The following is a 17,613-nucleotide window of genomic DNA, read 5'->3' as shown; positions in this document are numbered from 1 at the left end:
CAACTTCTTGTCTTTCTTTCTACAACTAACAGGGTATCTTCCTCTATTTGATGCCAATATGACACTGATAGCTCTCATTTTTTCTTTAAATACCTGACTCTCACTTTCTTTTTCTACAGCTACACTGGCAGAGTGGTAGGAAATGGTCTGCATGCCCAGAGGCAAAATCCTGAGGTGAAGGTTCGCAGCCCAAACCCTACACTTGCTGAGGTCAAGGAGAGGTTGGAACGCTTCAACCAGGTAGGATGACAATCACTCAGCATTCGGACATTGCATGACTAATAAAGCTTATTTGGAATGTACACACATGCACAAAAGTATGTGTTTTTGGATTTAAAAAAATACAGTGATGGGGGCACTGAATCATGTTTTTCTTGTCTATTTATCACAAATAATAACTGAGTAAGTGCTAAAAAACAACATAATGTTACTGATTGGCTTCATTGTTTATCCACTTTCTTTAAAATTGATAACAAGGCTTGGTTAAATCATATGAATCTGAAAAGTGAATTCAAATTTCAAGGTTAACTATGTCTAATTAATGCTCCTCAAACAACATAAGACAACATAAGACCTAGTTAGAAGAATTGCTTTGCCATTTTCTTCCAATTCAAAGCCTTGTTTTGAGAGGCAGATATCAAAGTTAAATGAAAAGGATAGGTGGTGAAAGGGGGACGGTGACAAAAAAAGTGAATTACTGTGGAAAGAAAAAAGAGAAAGATGAGAGGCGGGAGCAAAAGGTCAGGAATGAGTGACAGATAGGCCGAGATGATACAAGCAGCTTCAAAGTGACACTGTTTGTCATGTAGATGGGATTTAGGCCTGAAAAGGACCAAGAAGAAAAGGGCCATTTCACACAGTCCCTAGAGGCCATTTGAGGAGACAAACGGACCAGGATTTGGTTCCCCTCTGCCTGCCTCACCTTTTGTTGCCCTGAAAATTATGCCCACAGATAGTACACCAGCGATCTCACTCTTTTTATCTCTATCTCCCTCTTTCTTTGCTCTGTTTTTACCCTTTCGTTACCTATTTGATTGCTGATACACCCACCTAAAATATGCTATGTCCTGCTCTTTTACTCATTCGTCTTTTGTTCTCTCTGTGATTTGCTTATATTCCACTAGCATGACAATTATTTATCCTTATCTGCACACATTCCCTTACCTTTCTTCTCTCTCTCTGTCTCTCTCTCGCTCCCTCTGTACATTACATATTTACATTTTCCCCCCCCAGCTCTGCTCGTATGTATCTTGTATCTCATATCTCGCCCACTGTATCGCTCAGCCAGCCACCTGTCTACCACTGACAGCTCAAGATCATTTCTGTCAAACCACAACATCCTATTGTGCATAGTGGCTGTCAAGTACCCTGTTGTCATGGTAACTATGCAGAATTGAGCTGGTGTCCTGTTGACATTTACAGGGTTGAAAAGACTACCTTGAATCAAGACCAGGTGGCAGAGCTTGGCTTAGCTTTGTGTTTGTGCCAGATAAGAGCAGAAGGATCACAGAGTGTTAAACTGCATAATGTAGTGGGCTGTCTAAGATATATCCAGAATAGTTAAACATCCACAAGTGCTGGAATATATATTATCACATGTTCTCACATCTGCACTAACACAAACAACTTTGAACAGTATATATGAGACTGTAAGGAAGCAACAAACTTTTCAAAGTGTTGTGGTGGTGTCAAAGTGCTTGAAACCAATTTTAATTTATACATTTTAAACGGGATAACGTTTCACCTGTGACTGCTGTGAACGTTTGGTCACTATCCAAACTGATTTATACAGATCAAAGTGGTGTTCAGAATTAGATCCTCTGCCACCGTACTTAAAAGCCTAATACCATTTCACGCTCAATAGACACTTCATTTTCTTAAAGAAACCCATAGCACTCCCAATTCCCCTAATTTCCTCCCACATCACTGTTATGTTGACATTCAACTGTGAGCACTGGTGCTAACATCAAATATCAACAGTGACTAAAATCAGGTAGGATATCTTTAAGTGGCCATGCTTCATCAAGCTTCTTGTAAAATGTTCGATTGATTTTAGTAGACTATGTAAAAGTTAGGAACAGGGATTTTTAATCAACTAAGATTGTGGTGTTGTTCTACTTTCTGGGTGTCTTTGTCTGTAATGAGATACTCTGTAAGATAATCGTCATTGAAATCCTGTGTCTTGTTGTCTAGCTCAAGGTCATAATTTGTCCACAGCTGTCTATACACAGAGCCCTCAACAGATGTTTAAAGACAGGACCATATATATCCACAAATTATGTTTAAACAAACTGAATTCCTTCCAAAGTACGAACTATTGGAAACCCACAGTACCTTTTAGACTATGATGTTAATTTTTTGTCAGTTGGGAGAGACTAGTTTACAGATATAAAGATGTTGATGAACTTTTGGTGCAGACTCCATTGTCAGGTATTGGCTAATTTGTTGGCTCTGGACATGAGCTCCATAATCTGTCAGCAACATAACCATCAAAAACATGACTATCACTATTCAGGTTCTAGATAGAGTAATTATACTAATTATTGAATTAGACCATATTGTACAGTTTTAAGAGGAAGTAGATCGCTTCATGTTACAAATGCTTTTCTTGCTGGTTTTGGAGAAATAAAACTTAATGCAGTGCACACAGTGGGTAACTCCTGGGAGTATGGAGCATTCCCAGCAAATGCTGGCAGAGCTCTGCCTATTTAGCAAGTTTTTAATGTCAGCAACCTTTAAGGTAACAGTGAAGTGCTCTGCATTGATTAGCAACATCTGCCAATTCCCACTGATATGTTATTGCTAGTCTGTGGAAAGAACCAGTAGAATATTACTGATTATATCAATAAATAAATATTCCTTTAAACATCTGATCCGTGTTATTGAACAGCAGGAAGTTTTCAATGTCTGGCAGCCCCACACAGAGTATAAAAAATCTGACAAACAAAAAGCTTAACAGAAAGAAACATTGTTGAATAATGCGTTCGCTGAAATGTCTCGCATGGACTAGATACAATCAAACCGTCTCTGCCATTGTTAATTTTGGTTTGGTTATGTCTCTTTTTTCCTGTATGTTTATCTTTGTGAAAACCACTTTGAGTTTCAGATGTTCACAGTGAAAAACATTTTTGAGAAGTGAGATCTTTTATATCAAGTTAGGATTTGTTAGAAGTACAACTAGACGTCTATTTGCCTTCCTACATCCTTAGAGCTGGTTATTTTCATAGAAAATCCAAAAATACCCACATAAAAGTACACACATTGGACTGATTTTAAACTGCATGCATATACCCTTTTTGACTAAAAAGGTATTGCAGGTATTTCAATGAATCTCTAATCTGAGCTTTTCTGAATTTGAATAACCTCCATTTCCAGGATTAATGAGGCTAACACATGTATATTTTTACCTACCAGAGAGCAGTTAGACCCAAAGCACTGTGGCACTAAGAGGATTTGCAAATTGCTGCTGATGTATCACAGACTATGACCCCTCATCTATCCATGACATTCTACTCAAAGTTGCATACAAAATGAGTGTGAGTGTGTGTGTGTGTGTGTGTGTGTGTTTGTTTGTGTGCGTGTGCACATGTGTGCATGTGTTTGTATGCACATAGGAATGTACACTGAACATGCGATTGATTTACATACACATCCTGTGGCAGACAGGTTTCAAGGTGTACCAAGCAAGAGGATCATGCACAATACACATCTGCATCAATATCATCTCCATGCTAAGTCAAATACATTAAAGCTGGTAATAACACAAACACACAGGACAAGCCTAATTTCTTGACCTCCTGTAAAATGGTCCATTAAGTGAGTAGGCCAAGTTACACTCTTCCCCTGTGTATCTCCTCTGACTATCCTCTTTCCCTCTCTTGTTCTCTCTGCCTGTAAATATTGCTAATGTGGATATTAAATGTTTCAAAGTGGATTTTTGATTCCTGGCCATCTGTCCAGCTGTTTTTGGGTGGGGACTCTTTTACAATGGTCTATCTGTTTCCATGTTGAATATTAAGACCAGATCACTTGTCAGTTTCTCACTTTGCAATTTGGTAAATGCAAAGTCAGTGGCAATAGTCAGAGCAGGGGAAAAAACACCCCGACCATCATTCTCATGCTTCTATTTCCCCCTTTATTGCCTCTCTGAGACACTCACACATTCACACAAGCACAGCATCATTAGAAATGGTAAAAGCTGTGGTGGATCGAGAGTTGGACACACTCTGGCATAAAAACCCGGTACAGAGAGGCTAGTTGTATGTGTGATTAATGAGATTGACTACTGCTTTGCTGTCTGGTTTGGCCAGTGGCCCAGCCAGGTTCCACATCAGAGGAGTCTTTCTTGAGTACAGGACTTACTTGTGTTTAACGCACATTCACCACATCCCCTCTATGGATCCAGTCGATCCTTGGATCTATCAGCTATTGCAGGGAATTAGAATTACTGTGTGCTTGTACTTTACTGTGTACTTGAGTCACTGCAAACTTGTTAGGACAACTTTTAATGATGGTATTTAGAATACTGCAGAAATAGATCAATTGAAATGTGTTCTGTTAACCTAAAGAGCCTATAGGTTTAGTTGTATGAGTTACCCACATTCTGCTTTGTGACTTCAGTATGCCTTCAGTGTATATGTCTATTTTATTGCAGTGTCTGCAGAAATCAGAAATGGCTTTTAGCTTTAAAGAATTAGTGGAGACGAGGAATGACGAAAGAGCTCAGGCTGAGCTGGTAGCTCGTCACAGGGAGGGGACAAATTCTTTCCACTTTCCACAGAAGATGATGGAGCAAGTCTTCACTGGAACTTTGCTGCTCTGTGCTGCTGCTGCTGTAGCAACGATACAGCAACAAGTCTGCCCAGTGCTCTTTTGTTATCTTGGCAACCAAACTTCATGAAACCACTCTAATTTAAGCATAACATTTTTGCCATTATAATTAAATGCAAAGCACATGAAACTCCAGTGAACTGTGACTGTTTTTCCACACTGGGTCATATTTACCCTTCTCTTGGGTTTCAGGTCCAAGAAAACAGTGATTCTTGTCAATGGGAATAAATATGTAACCTGTTCTGTGTTTCTGGCACAGTTATAACACCATGTTCCAAGGATTATATACAAGAGTGATTACAGGCTCCTGTGGTGTCACATAGTTAGAAAATATTATTGAGAAAATGTTATTGACTAAGGTGGACGTTGTGATAATGATTTCTTGATTTGATTCCGTTGCGATCACAATTTGATTCATTTAGATTTGTTTCAATCAGTGCAGTTCGATTCTTGAACAAGATTTAAGTCAAATGAATACCAGTGTATCTTGAATCAGTGTATCTTTATCCTGGGAACTTAAATTTCTTTCTTTTTTAAAAAATCCTTTATTTAAACAGGTTGTCTCTTTTTAAGAGAGACATGTACAAAAATAAACATATATAATTTAAACACAAACAGATATATGTACAGGTACTTCACAGGCAATTACAAGTGTGATTGCAGGTACAATTTAAAATGTACTATATGGAAATGATCTAGGAGCTAAATCTGGTACAAAGCATCTTTTCACTTGGAGATTAATGTGTTTTTCACAAGATCCTTGATATAAATAAATTTAATTAACAATAAAAAAGGAATAAAAGGAGAAGTAAGACAATGTAAGTTCAGTGTGAACATAAGATACAGCTAATGCTAAGATGTCCTGAGACCTGACATTGTAAGTATTGAATTTAAATGCAACCAGAACAGACAGAATTGTAGATCACACAATGGTCTAGGTCTAGGAGATAAACATGATTTATTTCTGCACAAATATCCAATTTTAACTTTCAGTTTGTTTGATAGGTGTTCCACATGAATCTAAAAAGTGAGTCTGGCATTCAGCCAGTCCCAAGTATTTATAACATTTAAAGGTTCCAATTTCAGAACCCTCAAGAGTTTGGATACAGTATGGGCAGAAGGCTGGATACTCCTAGGTAATCTAGAGAAAAGCATACATTTAGTTTTACCAGAATTTAAGACAAGCTTATGTTTGATGAGGGAGTTCTGAAATCAAAAGCAGACCGTAGATTTAAAATGGCCATGTTCATTTGCATAAAAATAAACATTACAATTTGGGGTTGCATGATATTGTTTGTCTGTTTATTTGAAAAAAGGAGACCAAGAATAGCCCCTTGTGGTACACCTATACTATTGTTAAGGGAACTTGACTTGGAACCCTCGGAAACTACTGCATGAGTTCTGTCTGAGAGATATTCATAAAATAATTTAATGGATTGTTCATCTACTCCAATTGAGCATAGTTTTCCCAATAAAATACTGTGATCATCTGAGTCAATGCTTTGGATACGTCCATAAAAGCACAGTGTTGATGATTGCCCAGGTCTTCTAAAAAAAAAAAAAAAAAAAAAGAATATATATGTATATATATATATATATATATATATATATATATATATATATATATATGCATGCCCCCTTCAGGATTTGATCATTTTCCAAACTCAAATTCCAAAATTTGCAAGGACAAGTACAAGTCAGATTTGGCTTTTCTAATAAATCTGACACAGTTATTCTGTTGGTGCCTGACATTCTGCCTGTCAGTTGGATGATTAGTAGTTCTGGCAGTCTTCCAAACAGCATCTCTGACAATAAGAGCTTTGGAAATGTTTGGGGAAAACCAAGGATTAGAACAGTGTTTTACTCAAAAAATGTTCTAGGGGGCATGTTTATTAAGTACATTCTTAAACATTAAGTACATTGTTAAAATGATTGAAAGCTATGTCAGAGTAGGAAATGTTTTACATTTTTTCAAGGTCAGAGTGCTACAAATCATTTTTAAAAATTGGTCATTAAAATGTATAAAAAACATTTGATGTCTTGGGCAAATACTGCATCAGTGGGGTCTGTTAACATAAGATGTAGACAGGTGACAAATGAAAAGAAAGGGTTAGGGTTAGGGTTGTGCTGCCAGAACAGTCTTAATGCGCCTTAGCAATTATTCTATAGTCTGTGAACTCTACTGAAGGGATGAACACCATTCTTCCAGATATGCCCTTATTGGTGTTTTGGTGGTGGTGGTGGTGGTGGAGAGCCTTGTCTAACACGTCAGTCCAAAATCTCCAATAGGTGTTCAATTGGGTTGTAATCTGGTGACAGTGAAGGCCATAGCATAAGATTAACATCATTTGATACTCATCAAACCATATGGTGTGCCTTATGGACGGGGGTATTGTCACACTGGAAAAGTCCTCTCCCATCAGAATAGAAATGTTTCAGATAAAAGTAATTTGCAGTTATCCTTCCCTTTAAGGGGTCAGATTTGTGTATGTTGCAATAATAACCTAATTTCCACAGCACAGTCTAGGCATATCATTTTGCTAACACATTCACAAAGAAAAGTTGAAGATGCAAAAACATACATGATGATACATGGGTGTACATGATGAGTGACCTGAGACCTGTACTATGAAGCTGGATTAACATACCTGGGATATCTCTCCGTTACCTGGGTTGACTTACTCAGACATTCGCAATCATGATAAGTGGTATTACGAAGCTGATTATCAACTCGGTAATTGAACCCAGGGTTTTCCAATCTTGATCACTGCGCGCTCACATAAAGGGGAGGTGTTTGCAAATATGGAGAAACCCTGCAGAGCAGCCTACTTTACCATGGAGGAGCAGACAATTATTCTTCAAAAATATGAAGAATTCAAACACATCATCCAGGCCAAAAGCAACACTGTTGCTGCAGGAAAAAGCCAGAAAGGAATGCTGGCAGAAAATTGCTGGCATTGAGTTAGTTTAATATTCAACATTCATTTGACATTCAAAATACAAACCTATTATGCGCTTCAACCATTTGAGTGAATGATGTCAAACCAACTGTATAACATACAGACTAGTATCTCTCATGTGCCACAAGGATTCTTTTTTAAATATATATTTTGGTCTGAAACTGGAGTGGTGGTAAGGCTATTTATTTATTGTATATGTAAAAAAATGACGAAAAGATATATTTGAAAAATAAGCCTTGTTGCACATGAGGGATATTAGTCTGTATGTTATACAGTCACCTTTCGTATAGGATGTCATCGGGGACATCTAAAGGATTGCATCTCCCTAAAAACTCTTGCTCTCCTAAGAGCTCCTCTCACGATCCACGCACCAATGTCGACGGCAGCTTCTAATGGGCAGGCCATTTTCCAAGAGAACTGATTGGTCAGGAGGTGGTACTTTTATACTCGTTCATCTCTTATCCAGAACATAACCTGCTCCGGAACAGGTTAGCCATTCAGCATAAGTTACCATGGTGATTTACTCCGGTAAGAAGGGAACCAGCGTCGTAGGACAAAAAACCCAGGGTTAACTCTGAAGTTACCTCGATAAGAGAAAATCCAGCTTCATAATACAGGTCTCTGGTGTGGTATGTTAGCAGGCTCTTCAAAGCTTTTTGTTTCTATGTCCCAGCAAGACAGCAGCTACCTTCACTGTTCACATCTCATACATCAGATAGGTAGCTGTTGAAACATGCTGTTGTCACTCAAACTGTCATACATTTATTAACAACATGGCAGAATCCAGTGTTTATTCACATGTACACACATGACACACACACACACTGCCTCAGTCAGTTCCTGGCAGGAGCAGGGTGTGCTAGCCCAACGCCACAATGTGTTGCCATAATAGATTGACTGATCAGGGTTATGTGAGGTCAAAGCCAGTAATGTGTCACTAACGGTTAGCAACACAAGCGGCCTGTACTAACTTGCAGTACAAGGGTGTGTGGCTCTGCTAGTGTTTAAAAAATATGTTCAAAGCATTACCCAGACCGCATGGGAAATGTACTTGTTTATTTTCAAATACTCATGTGATTTTTGTTTTCAGATGTCACACTGATTTCCTTGAAATTCAGTGGAAAGTTAGGCCACTGGCCAAGGAAAAAGTTTTGGTGCAGACAGTACCACCATGTGGCCACTTAGACAAAGCATTTTACGTCTAAGATGTAGAGGGAACATTTTCCTGCATTTCTTGGTTGAAGACAAATCTTTGTATGTAGGCCAGGAACATTTCTGTCTAAACAAATTATCCAAAAACTCAAAATTCTTCTTGGAGTCTTTTTGTCTAAACTGCTACAACTTTTAAATACATTTTGCAAATCCAACCAAATGTATACAGCCAGCACACATAATTTCACTCCAATCAATTCAGAAAACTTTATGGTGCTACAGAAATATAATTGATTTAGCTGGCCATAACTCAGAGATCATGCATCTAATTTACTGTTGTTTTCCAGACAGGGGTTAGGATGGCCACTATCAGCCAATAAGCATGACTGTCTCTCTTCATGTGTACACTGAGGCAGATCCAAGTGCAGAAATACCAAATATTGTCTATCATTCAAATACAGTTGAATGGTAGGATTGTGTGTTCTTGGTGGAGGTGCATGTAGTCAGTGTGTCCATGTATTAATAGATTTTACTTTCCTTTGTTTGCCTGAGATTTATTTCTGAGGTGCTGGGCAGTGATCTATTTAGAGTGAAATGATATCTTTTTGTTGTCCATTGTGCCATATGAATTGCATATCAAAAGGTTTACAAGAAAAATGTTCTGACTGTCTGCTTTGGATAATGAGTTTTTATTGGCTTCATCCTTAATCATGGAAAAGGACAACAGCAGAGAAGTACTTGGCTTACTGTGTTGTTAAGCCTTTGAAACTGAATCAAATGTGAATCAAAAATCATTTTCCATGTTGTGGATGGCAGTGTAAGCTTTTGCAAAAGCCCAGACTAAGTCCAGAACTTGACTCATCTGCCAGTCAAAGAAGCTATTAATTATGAACTGGCCATAACAGGCAATATTTATCCAAACAATACATTATATCTGTTCCAGAATCAGACTAAGCAGTGTACATACCTACACTTACTTTTGTAAGCAGCCTGTCACTCTTCCTAGAATTCCCCGTCTATGTCTGTCTGTTACTTTCTTTCACTCTCTCTGTCACACTCATACTTCAGGAAATATAATTTATTTTCTCTCTCTTGTGGCTGCCTTTTCTTGCTACGGCAATGTTGAGAGAATTGCAACTGTTTGCTCTAAAGCCAGGGACATACACATACGGACACACAAACATGCTTATACTGTGTCTCAGCTGATATTTGTTTTACAGTGAAGCTTTACGAGTCTCTACTACATATGAGAGAATGGAGAGAATTTTAATTTAAAAGTTGAGAGGACATCTGCAGACTTTTAGAGATTACCACTGTCACTTTTTCCTTCAGTCTCCTCAAGGTTTTCCTTTCTGTCTCCTTTTCTCTGTCCACATTTGCAGTTTTGCCACGACTGCCCTCAATGAGGTGATATTGCTTTAAATTTTCAGGGAAAATGCACATGTCCCACTGTGCGCATGCAAACATTATGACTTATGATTCTGGTTAAGTTCTTTGACAACAGTATCCCACACATTACAGTACTGTAGACATGCTCACAGATACATACACAACTACTGCAGAAGTTCAAGTATTCATATCCAATTCCCTGATGAACACATTTCACATTTTTACATTTCATAATTCGATTTTCTGTTTCCACATAAAACTGGAATGTGTATCCATAGTAACCTTATGGTTAAGTTGACAAGACATTCAGAGACACACACATACACATGCTTTTTCAGCCTTGTTTTTCTTCTGAAGTCCTTCAGAATGTGAATGGTTACACCTGGCAGTACTGATTTTAGTGTGACTGGGATGCAGTCAAATACTTGCAGGAATTCAGCCCTTGATGCTCTCAAACCATTCCCATCATCCTCCGACTGAAGAATGCTTTTGAAAAGAAAGAAGAAGCAGAATGAGTTGGCAGCGTGAGAGGAGAACTAGAAAATATTTCATGATTTGGAATTTTATTCGAAGCCGTTTAGGAATACCTGATTTGTCTTTGGATGCCAGGGTAATTTCAAGGCAAGCCTTAAGTAAGACGGCAGGCATCTTGTTTTCTTTTTTTTTCAACCTCCCCAGCCTCAGCCCCCTTACATACCTACACAATACTGTCAGTAAGCCCAGTCTCCTTGTCTGAACACTTGGTATAAAGTATTACTTGTTTTTATTTTTCTTCTTTCAAACTCTTTTTGTCACCATGTCTGCCTCTCCTTTGTCAGTTTTTGTCTGACTGTCATGCATTCTGTCTTTTTCTTTCTTTCTTTTCACTCATGTATTTTTCTTTGGGCTTTTAGCTAGATATTTATGTTAATCTCATGATTAAGATTAATGGATATTAAAGAAAGTTCCATCCTAAACATTAAATCTTTATTTAAAAATGCCAATGGACTTTGTGCTGTAGTGTCCATAAACAACATCATGTCACCATGAGCGATTTACAAAGAGAACATGTTAAATTATTTTAAATGTCAGATTTGTTTCTGACATGAGAAATTGCTTCTCTATAAACCTGTCAAGAATATTTAAAGCTAATACAGATACATGTACGATAGAAACCAGCAACATTTTCAACAGTTCACGATCCAGTGCAGTCACAGAACACATTGTACTTGTAACTTTTTTAAACTAGAAAAGTTTTCTTTTTTTATAATTTGCTATCAATGTCACTCTTACCTCACTACTCATTACTACTCTAACAGCAATGTAGATCAGATAGGTTGAGGGCAGACTGGTACAACCAACAGATAATTAAACAAAATAGAAAATACAGATTTGCAATTGCAATTGCATACCTCTATAAATGTTAAATGTATCTTCAGTTAAACATCTTAAAATAATTGTAATTTTGTAGCATGTTCTCGAACAGCAAAGCTCTAATCCAACAGCGGCGTGATTTTCAGCGTTGTTTTATGTATCAGAAAGAAGCGACCGAGTCATGTTGGAAGACATCTGTCGCTGTGGGGGTAAAGTCACAGTAGATTTCTGCTTTGTGTTAAATCACGCGAAGGTTGCTGCTATTGAAATATTCTGCCCACTTGCTCACATTTGCCATACATTACAGTGTGACAGAGCAATGAAATGGGCCTTTCAGAGGTTGTTGTTGTTTTTGTTGACATAAAAAGACCATCCTCTGCTTTGTTGAAGATATTATTTATCTTTGGGTTCTGCATGGTTCGATTTTTTTCTTTGTATTTACAATTAACTCACAAAGTTAAGCATATACGGCATTTGAAATGTCCTCTTGTGTCATGACTACTTCTGCATTAAAGAAGATAGTGAAGAAAGTGGAAAAAACGGCAATTTGAGAAACTGTTCAGACACTCATTGAAACCCAGTGTTAGTTCTCAGTGAGGCACCAGTCTTCTATAGATAGGGATAGAGAGACTATTCACGGCCTATTATGCATTTTAGGTCCGTAAGAACCCAAATTGGAATATGCATCTCTCTTCCTTTAGCTCTAAGGACAAATTAGAAATGTGCTTCTTCACAGTGTTGTTGGAATACCACAATTAAGTTCCTTTGTGTGTTATCTTTGAAAATACCACATTGGAGTTGAAATTAGAAATAGAAAAATATAAAAGAAAACTGGCTGTTTTTCTGTCCTGACATTCAAAACAAACCAACAAACTGCACTGGACTGCATCCAACCAAAAATTCTACAGCGGCACGACTGTGGTTTCCACAGCGACGGCTTCTTAATTGATTCCCTCTCTAATTAACATGCTTTAAGGACAGCTGGGCCAAGCGGCATTGTGTTAAACGTCCCCTGAATAGCACGGTTATTAGCTTAATGCCCAACTGGTTAGCTGGATGGTGTTGGTACACAACATTCTGCTGTTCAGCAGAGTATTTAATCATGAACTCATGGAATATGCATTGAATTTATTGAGTTGCTTTACATAATAAAAAAGGTTAAATATGAATAATAATAATACATTTTGTTTAGAGAGCACTTTTATGGGTACTCAACTTTACATAAGTAAAAATGATGATAAAAAACATCACACTAAAAACATATAACACACATCATTAATCACACAAGGTTAACTGGTTTACCGTGGTTGTTTTACAGAACCAAGAAAGACATTTTCTCTCAATCTCTATCTTCCACTAACTTTATATTTGCAGATTTCTGTTAAAACATCCTGATTGAAGTGGATAAAAACTCACTTTTTGCCCAAAACCCAGAATCGTTCCTCCTGTAATTCACAGCATCAGGAGAGTTTCCTGAAAGTGTTATGAGAAATACCAGTATACCAGTGCATGGTGCATTTCAAAAGCTGAGGTATAAGAAAGGATTGTCTCTTATGAGCTATGAGTCCCCTAACCAATGGTTCATCTGCTAACACAGCTTATCATATTGCAGCCTCAGAAAAAGCAGAACCAGTGCAACACACAAAGCCTGTCTAAAGCTTGTAATGTGATTATAACCTATAACCATAAAATGCACAATTGTAACCAGCATGTATTATTGCTTACATTTCCCTCTGTATAATTCTCTTGTACCTTACTGTAAATCTGTGAAAAGGAGCCATCCCACTATTGTCAATGGCTTTCACTTTTGTGCACTTTTGAGCACAAGTGATATAAAACATATCACTTATGCTCAAAAGTTAACTGCTTCCTCTAAAGGGCTCTCGACTTTCATGAAGCCTGGCCTTATGTTATGCTTTCCATGACTCATGTCACTGGAGCACTCGTTCCACTCATGCAGGCCTGAATGAGAGGGGTTGCATTACATTAAGATATATGTTAGATGTAATGAGTTACAGTATCAAAAGTAGCCTATGGTGTCAGGATCATATTTGGTCCCTCTTTCCACTCTGGAATGCAGACAGCTGGTTATCATTACTTTGGCAAGAAAAACATGAAGAATACCAATATAGTTATAACTGCTCTTCATACTGTATGACTTTGACACCACTTGAGCTGCTGTGGAATTGCAGCTGATAATCAAACCTTTACATGTTAACATAAGCTTAGTTTCTTTTGCCTAATTATTTCTGCTTATCAATTCTAGGCCTTGACCATCTGGACATCTACTCTTTTCATAATGATCTTTTCCAGTTTAAAGTCTAGACTAACATATATTAACAACTGAATGGGAGGCAATGATTTTTTTGAACAAGCATTTGAGGTTCAGCAACAGTGCATACTGAATCTTAATGACATTGGTGGTCTGATGATATTTCCTTCCTTGACCTGTGTACATGTTACTGTAGCTCAAAGTACCTCTGTGCACAAGTATAGTTTTTCAAAGGGTTAGCATAGCTGTAGACTCTTGTTTGTTGTTTGTTTGTCTTATTTTGGTATTGTATCTTACATGTAGCCTCTCATTGCAACTACCACACATAAGCCTGTCTGTTATCATTGCAAGGCAAGGCAAGGCAGCTTTATTTATATATTGCATTTCATAACTAGGGGCAACTCAATGTGCTTTACATAAAAACAATCATTTAGCAGTAACAATTGGAAACAAAGAACATAAAAACATAAATAAAATAAAACCCAATAATAGTACAAATTTGAAACATTAAAACATATGATCAAAAACAAGAAAAAAACAGTAGTACAGAAAAATAGAAAAGAGAGAAAAATAAAAACTGGACTGCAATGACATTTTTTCTTTCGGGGTATTCAAGTCACAGGAGACAAATGGTGAAAGCTTACCTCGGCTGTCAGGTGTGTTGAGTGACAGAGTTCAGTGTCAATGGCAAGTATATTAGTTATCCCAAAAACCCTACCCCCATTTTTCCCACTCACATCTCAACATGCCTTTAGTGGTTGTTTCACCCATACTATATGAAGGCCAGCTGTATACTGCCATTGATCTTTTCAGTATTCTCATTAAAGCGACCCATACCTTTGTTACATTTATTATTTACTATTTGCTATTAATAAGGTAATGGCACTCTAAAATGTTAGAGAGATCCACCAGGCATAGAAAGTCATCATTATTCCATTCTCATATGGTTCTGTGAAATCTCTGACCAATCATATCGATATGATTGGCCGAGCGACCTGCCTGTTTTCCCCTTCCACATTACGTAATCGTGCGCGCACCCCCACCCGGACGAGAGTCTGTTGTGGATCCATGGCATTATAATACATCCATGATCCACGGAGAGATAGCCATAAACAGACACTAGCGACTGACAATGACCGACAAAAGCGGGCCACGGCTTCTACCTCCAGCCGCTCCCACTGTGAAAAAGAAAACTATATCTATATAACTATATCTTCACTATTGTAGTGCGCGTTTGCGGAGGCAGAGGGGGAGGGGCTCCAGGCTGAGAAAAGTCTTCATGCAGAACTGTGGTCATAGTGTGGTGTGGTATGATATCTCCAAGTTCAACTGTTGACTAATGCTACATGCAAGAGTAAGCTGAATATGCAGATGTTGTATGTACTAGTAAAATAAGCTTTAATTAGTTGTGACAGATGGGTGTGTAGTATCTAATGAAAATGTGTGGTATATGGAAAGCTTATGCTGTGTGATTTTTGTTGAAATTCAGATGCAGTGTGATAAAGATTCCACAGTTCATGAATTTCTTGGTGCATCAACAGTGAAGTAATGGGGAATGGAGCGAGGTGGTGGAAATAAACAGATATCAATGAAAACTTGACATTGCCAAGTTTCAACATACAATAGTTGTCAGAACTGAGCACAACAAAGTTTAATTGAGATGCCCTCTCAATTAAATGAGATGCCAGACGCCCTCGCTTCTGTATGCCATCCACACTACTCATCTTCTCCTCTTTTGGCATTATTATACTGCACATGAAGCAATGTGTCATTAACCTTATATTACTCTGTTGTCCAGGAGACCCAGGAGAAATTTCCAAAACTGGGTCAGATGGAGCCCTGGGACGAGCTGGGCAGTGGCGAAGTAGAGGGTAGCACAGATTGTGATGATGAAGATGGATGTCAAGCCTCAGGAGATGATCAAGACAAGACCTGTAAGTAACACATGCCCATGTCCTCATGAATAAACACTTTTGTACATACACACTACTACTACTTACTTTCCCTTTGCCAATTGCAATATTGTTAGCAATAATAATAAGCCCTGATTTTGTGTATATTTCATTACTTCATTCTTCATATAAAAAGCACGTAATGTTCCCACCAGTCTTTGTGATCATTTACAATATCACTGTAATATTTTGTGTACATTCTTTAAACAGCCTATTTTGTGCAATATGTAACCAAGGAGAGATCTTACTCTGAAAAGACAGTCCTTTCTCTCTGTTTCCAGCTCCGACAGAGTTGAGTTGTTTTCTGAGAATTGCCACAAAGTCACGCTTTCATTCATGTCATACATAGCAAGGGAAATTTACCTTAAAACACATTTCCAAACTCTGCCAAATCCGCCTACTGTGTCTCCTTGAGGCTACAGCAAAGGTGGCAACACAGCATTTTTTTTTCAGATATTTAGACAATGATCCATTTAGACACACAAGCCACACAGCCACACAAGGCAGTGAGTTAAAATAAAACAAATAAGAGCAGTACTATATAGAAAACAGCAGTAATAGCAGGATTGTGTTTAAAAAGTGACACATGTTCAAGTGCAACATTAAAAACTTAAAAGGCACAAGTTAAATCAAATTTACATGTTTACAAATTTACAGAGATTGAATGAATGAATATTAATAAAAAATATTTGATCTCTTGCAGAAGCCTCACATTAATCACCCCTTAATTTTCTTACAAGCATGGAAGTTGTAAAGAGGTGCATGGAGAAGCAAACATGCACTCATCCAGCACACAAAAGCAGCAGGTGCCAGGCTAGGTATAAAGGTTCAGATTTGTTTTATGTGGCTCATGAATAGGCCATCAGGAAATATTGTATGCTGAAGCATCCAAGCAAGCAAACAGGAGAAACAATGAAGACTGGCCCAGTGATGAGATCCTTGATTCAGTAAGCTGAGCCTATTTTGCTGCCCCAAGTGCAAAATTGCCATAATGCCAGATGCTGATTTTTTCACTAGTATGATCTCATCATACGTACAGAAACATGCACCATGTTTACTCAATCCAGCACAAATACAATAATTTAGTACAGAGGGCTAACCACATACATTAATGGCTTATGATGAATACACAATTATAACAGACACTGGTATGTCCTGGTGTTTAAGAAACTGATCATGTACTCACCACATCCCATTTTGGATTTGAATTAGGATTTGTTTTCTGCATCTGAGATATGTTTCCCTTCATTTCCTGTCACCTCTCCACTCTCTGCTATTCCAAGAAAGTCAAAAATGCTCAAAAGTATCATTAGAAACATACAACAAACATTTATCTGTATTTTTACAAGCCAGCAAACCTATTATCTCTTTTAAATTAATAGTTATTTCCAATAGAGCATTGTCAATTTTAGCTGGTTTATTTAAATGGCATTATGAGTGTTGTAAAAATATACCAAAATCTTTTTTCTTTTAAATTTATAACACTTTGACATATCAAAAACATTTTCCATGGAGCTGCAATTGACAGCAGACACAAACAGGATGCAGGCCATGTCTCATTGTTTCTTCTTTCTTTTTTCTCCATAATAATGCAACTTACTCAATGAGTATTCAAATCCCTATTATACTTGTCTTATATGTATTTTGTTTTATGCAGCTTGTAGCTCTATTCATTCCTGGAACTGCAGAAAAAGAGAAATATTCA

General features: G+C 37.6%; 2 protein-coding genes across 2 annotated transcripts in view; both read left to right on the top strand.

Moving 5' to 3' along the window:
* Positions 1 to 8,354, top strand: part of rc3h1b (ring finger and CCCH-type domains 1b) — a 251,292-nt gene extending 242,938 nt beyond the window's left edge. The window contains exon 21 of the mRNA XM_053330006.1: positions 8,343 to 8,354. The gene's annotated coding sequence lies outside the window, so the exon portion shown is untranslated. The remainder of the gene's footprint in view (positions 1 to 8,342) is intronic.
* gpc5c (glypican 5c) overlaps positions 1 to 17,613 on the top strand; it is a 98,177-nt gene that overhangs the window by 65,335 nt on the left and 15,229 nt on the right. Inside the window, exons 7-8 of the mRNA XM_053330010.1 lie at positions 120 to 240; positions 15,755 to 15,890. Of these exons, the coding sequence (XP_053185985.1) occupies positions 120 to 240; positions 15,755 to 15,890 (257 nt within the window). The remainder of the gene's footprint in view (positions 1 to 119; positions 241 to 15,754; positions 15,891 to 17,613) is intronic.

This window comes from Scomber japonicus, chromosome 12, assembly GCF_027409825.1.
Source record: "Scomber japonicus isolate fScoJap1 chromosome 12, fScoJap1.pri, whole genome shotgun sequence".
Taxonomy (NCBI): domain Eukaryota; kingdom Metazoa; phylum Chordata; class Actinopteri; order Scombriformes; family Scombridae; genus Scomber; species Scomber japonicus.
The sequence above is the reverse complement of the archived record's forward strand: the minus strand, read 5'-3'. Positions and strand labels throughout refer to the sequence as shown.